The sequence below is a fragment of the Carlito syrichta genome, unplaced genomic scaffold, assembly GCF_000164805.1.
Source record: "Carlito syrichta isolate Samal-C Ts95f unplaced genomic scaffold, Tarsius_syrichta-2.0.1 Scaffold308205, whole genome shotgun sequence".
In the NCBI taxonomy this organism is placed as follows: Eukaryota; Metazoa; Chordata; class Mammalia; order Primates; family Tarsiidae; genus Carlito; species Carlito syrichta.
Genome location: NW_007252301.1, coordinates 1 through 4,110, shown reverse-complemented (window position 1 = coordinate 4,110; position 4,110 = coordinate 1). Strand labels below are relative to the sequence as shown.

General features: G+C 65.1%; 1 protein-coding gene across 1 annotated transcript in view; it reads left to right on the top strand.

Annotated features, from left to right (window-relative positions):
* DOT1L (DOT1 like histone lysine methyltransferase) overlaps positions 1–1,186 on the top strand; it is a 44,430-nt gene extending 43,244 nt beyond the window's left edge. The window contains exon 27 of the mRNA XM_021716158.1: positions 985–1,186. Within this exon, the coding sequence (XP_021571833.1) occupies positions 985–992 (8 nt within the window). The 3' untranslated portion in view covers positions 993–1,186. The remainder of the gene's footprint in view (positions 1–984) is intronic.
* The last annotated feature ends 2,924 nt before the right edge of the window (positions 1,187–4,110 follow it).

Below are 4,110 nucleotides of genomic sequence, written 5' to 3'. Positions count from 1 at the left end.
GGATGTGGCCTCGGGTCAGGCCTCTGTGGCCCTTCCGGGAGCGCCGACACCTCTTGGGGGCCGCAAGACTGCCCCCCGCACTGCCGCCTTCCTTCCGGGGCAGGGTGGGCACACACATCCGCCTCCAGCGATGCCGGGCTGCGGTGGGCTCTGCGCCCACGCTCAGGCCCGGGGCTGCTCCACCGGGTGTGGGTGGCACGGCCACAGGTGCAGCTGGCTAGCAGGGTCAAGCAGGCGTGGGGATGGCCGGCGGAGGCCGAGGCAGAGGTGGGGCTTCCAGGTGGATGTGAGGCTTTAGGTCTTGTCTGCTCCTGCCAGGAGGCTGTGGACATGGCTCCAGGGGTTTAGCCCTTGTGGCTGTGTGTCCTTGAGAGGCCACCCGCTCCAGGCAGGAGCTGACGTCCAGGCGTGCGGACAAGGGGTGTCCCTGCCCCGCCCAGCCTCCCCTTGGGCGTCCCCTAGGCTGAGGGCCTTCCTGGGGGCCCACCAGGGGAGGCGTGGAGGACGGGCGTGGGAGCAAGTGTTGGCCACGGTGGGCCAGCCTGACCCCGCCAGCACCTGCGGCAAGGCATGCAGCCCGGTTCCCCAGGGGCTGAGGCCTGAAACTCGGAAGGCCGCAGCCGGGCTCCACCTCCATCCCAGACGAGGAGGTGCCGTGTGGCCAAGCATATGCCTCCTCCGGGGGCTGCTGGGGAAGGCGGAGACCAGCCGCCATGCGCAGGCGTCGTGTCCCAGGGGCTTCCCGCCCTGGTCCGAGGGCAGCCGTGCCATGCCTGTCTCAGCCAGTTCCTCAGGACAGCCCTGGGTAGTGTGGCATGTGTCCCTGGGAGGCCTCGGTCCTCAGGCCCACGTGCGACATGTCCCTGGAGCCTCGGCCCCTCCCCAGTGTGGCAAGTGTCCCGGGAGGCCTGGGTGCAGCCTGGGTGTGTGGGCTCTCTGGTGAGATGCCAACGGCTGCTCTCCTGCGTGCTGTGTCCTCTGCAGGTAACTAGGACTTCTACCTCATCCGCGCGACTATGCAAGGACGGTGTGGACCAACTCGCCGCTGCTCGGTGCTGCGGCCTCCGGGCTCCCCACGCACGCGGGACGAGGCGGAGCCCACTGTGAATCGGCCGCCGCAGGAGGCTGGGACTGGTCCAGTTTGTACTGTCGATAGTTCTAGATAAAGTATTTATCGTTTTCTAAAGAGTGTAAACAATTCTGACTTATTTTATTCCAACGAAGCCGTGAAAGGCAACCTATTGAGAGAGAAGTTTCTATATGTGAGAGGATCTATATAGACACGCGTCGGAAGGGCTGGCCCGCCCGCGGAGACGCCGACCGCCTGTCCGGTGCTATCGTCCCAGGCCTGCGCCGCCACCTCGCTCGGTGCTGACTGCAGCTGCCGCCGCTGTCCCTGCTCCTGTACCAAAGGCAGGCCCGCAGGGCGAGCCCGCCACCAGCCCTTCCCTCCCACTGTGAACGCCCCCGACCGCTTCCTCTGGGCGTAGCCCGGTGCCTTCGGCATGAGGGTGGGCAGGAGCACCTCCCGTGTGGTGTGTCGCAGCCGGCTGGCGCTGGGTGGGGTCAGGAGGGCCACGTCCTCCTGGCCTGCAGCGTGGCCGCCTGTACCAAGTGCATTACTTTTGTATTTCTGTGCTTTCTCGGCAGGCAGTGCCCTGGAACGGGACAGGCCCGCTGCGGGTCCCTTGGTGTTTCTGTATAGGAGAGAGTCACACGTTGGTGACAGTATTTTATAGAGATGTGATGAAAATTTATAAATTTCATAGGCTTGACTGCATTTATTTTTAGATGGTATGATGCACAGTGAACTTGAGGGAAAAGCAAGGGGAAGGAAACCTTATTTATTGACATGCACAAGACGGCGCCGGCCCGGGCCGGGCCCCCCATCCCCCGCACAGTCTGTTTTGCTGCCAGGTGCCCACCCCTGCTTCGTGCCCATCACCGGTCACTTGGGGTCTGTGGGTTCTTGAGGCCACCGTGGGTGCGCTGGGGCAGAGACGTGCTCGCTCAGCCTGGCGTCTTTGACCCTAGGCCTGAGGTGACGCCCGCCCTAGCTCTGGCGGCCTTGGTGGTGCCTGTGGCTGGGCGTGCTGGGCTTGGCCAAAGGCGGGCTCTTGGGGCGCCTCAGGGCTTGGGACCTGCCAGGCCCTCCCGTGGTGAGGAGCGGCCACCAGGTGAGCCTGGCTGGTCTTGGCAGGGTGGCATTTGGGAGCCCATGCTTCCCAGGTGGTCACGGGTCATCCCTGCACCCGTGGACTGGCCGCCTGACCCTCAGGGAGTCCCTGGCCAACAGCTGGGGAAGGCTCCAAAGAGCTTTGGTGGCCAGCCCTGCTGTCCCGATGCCCAGCGACAGGTGGAGACGCCCCGTCCCTGCTAGGCCCGGAGGGGCATTTCTGGTTCTGCCGTTGCTGGGGTCCTGGGCACCCCGTCCCGCCCCAGCCTGCATCCTGGTCCCATGCCCGCTGTTCTCAAGATGGTGCTCGTGACCCCGTTTGAAAGCTGCCCCATCCTCCCTCGGGGCCCCCATGCTGGTGCTCTTGGTCTCAGGTGCTGTGTCTTGTGGCCTTCAGACGAGGCCACTTGCTCACTAGGGTGAGGGCCGGGCCGCAGGGCTCCCCCATGCAGAGGCCCCAGTCTAGAGCCAGGTGTGTTCTTCAGTCAACACTGCGTCCCTCTGCCGGCCTGGGCCCCAGACAGGCGCCAGGCTAGTCCTGTCCTGCCCCAGCCGGCATCGAACACTGCGCGTGCAGTGCTGGGTTTCAGGTGCCAGTAGCATGGGCGAAGTCTTGAGTCCATGGGGACACGTGTGTCCGCATGGGTGCACTGTGGTGCCGACTGTGGCCCTCCCGGCTCCGAGCCTCAGGGCCACGCTCCGCCCAGAGTGCTGGACCGCGGCGAGTCTGGCGTGGGCACCTGGCCTGCTTTCATGGGCCCAGGCACCCCGGGAGGCAGGGAGGCTGCTGGGACCCCGACTGGGAAGTGAGTGGCCAGGGCGGCCGGGCCCGCGGGTGGCAGCTGGCCAGCAGAAACTCCCACTGTGACCTGTTTAAGACTCACCCTGTTATTTATGCGCCCGCAGGAGGCGTCGTGCTGTTCCGTGGTCAGCAGGGGACTCTTCCCTCACCCGTCCCATCCTCCTGTCCAACGGTCCATCCACTCGCAGCTCTGCTTCTCGGGCCCCACCCTCTATCTGTAACCACCACGGCTTTGCTTTGTCCTTGTGTAACTGTGTCCACCGAGTGCACTGTCACGGCCCAGGGCCGCTGCTGCCCACCCCTCTGTGGGGCCCCCACTGCATTGCGTTTCTGCCCCAGATGCTGTAATAAAGAGATTGTTACCATTCAGACTTGGTCTCCACGGCAGCCTTCTTCCTGGGGATATGAGGTGATGGCCCTGCCGGCGTGCTGTCCCTGAAGTTGGGGACCATGCCACCAAACGGTTGTGGGCTTGGGGCACTCCTGGGGGCTGCGGGCACTGATGCTGGCACCCACCTGTCGGAGGGAGGCCCACCGGGGCCTCTCCTTGACTCACTGGAAACCAGCAGACTCGGGCCCCAGAAGCGAAAATGTCCCAGCCAGACCAAGAGGGGCCCCAGGCGCCCTTAGATTCCTGTGATCACGCCGCCTGTTCTCCCTGGGCCTGGGAGCCTCGCAGGCACTGAAAAGGACCCCGTCCCCCCCTTAGCTGCCGTCACCACCATCCAGCGTGAAGAGGTACCTTTATTGAAACAGAACAAGCAGGCCGAGCTGGACCACTGGGCCCCAGGCGCCCGCCGGGCCTGCTGGTCAGCAGAATTCACACCCGCCATTCACAGCATCAGCTGCTCTGTACGTTCATTCCGCACAGGGCAGGGTGGGCCCAAGGGTGGGTCAGCAGCACGTGGCACGGGGCGCCAGACCAGTCTGGTGGGGCCCGAGGCTGGGAGGCTTGCAGGCTGATGTCCACAAAACGCAGCCTCTGCCAGGGCCCCCCCCAGGCTCTGGAAGTTTTCCGACTCCAAGCCCCTCCCACAGAAAGCCAGGCTGGGCCGGACGCCAGGGCCGGCAGAACCCAGGTCCATCCAGCAGCTCGCTGAGCCACGCCCGCCCGCCGTCACGCCTTCAGGCC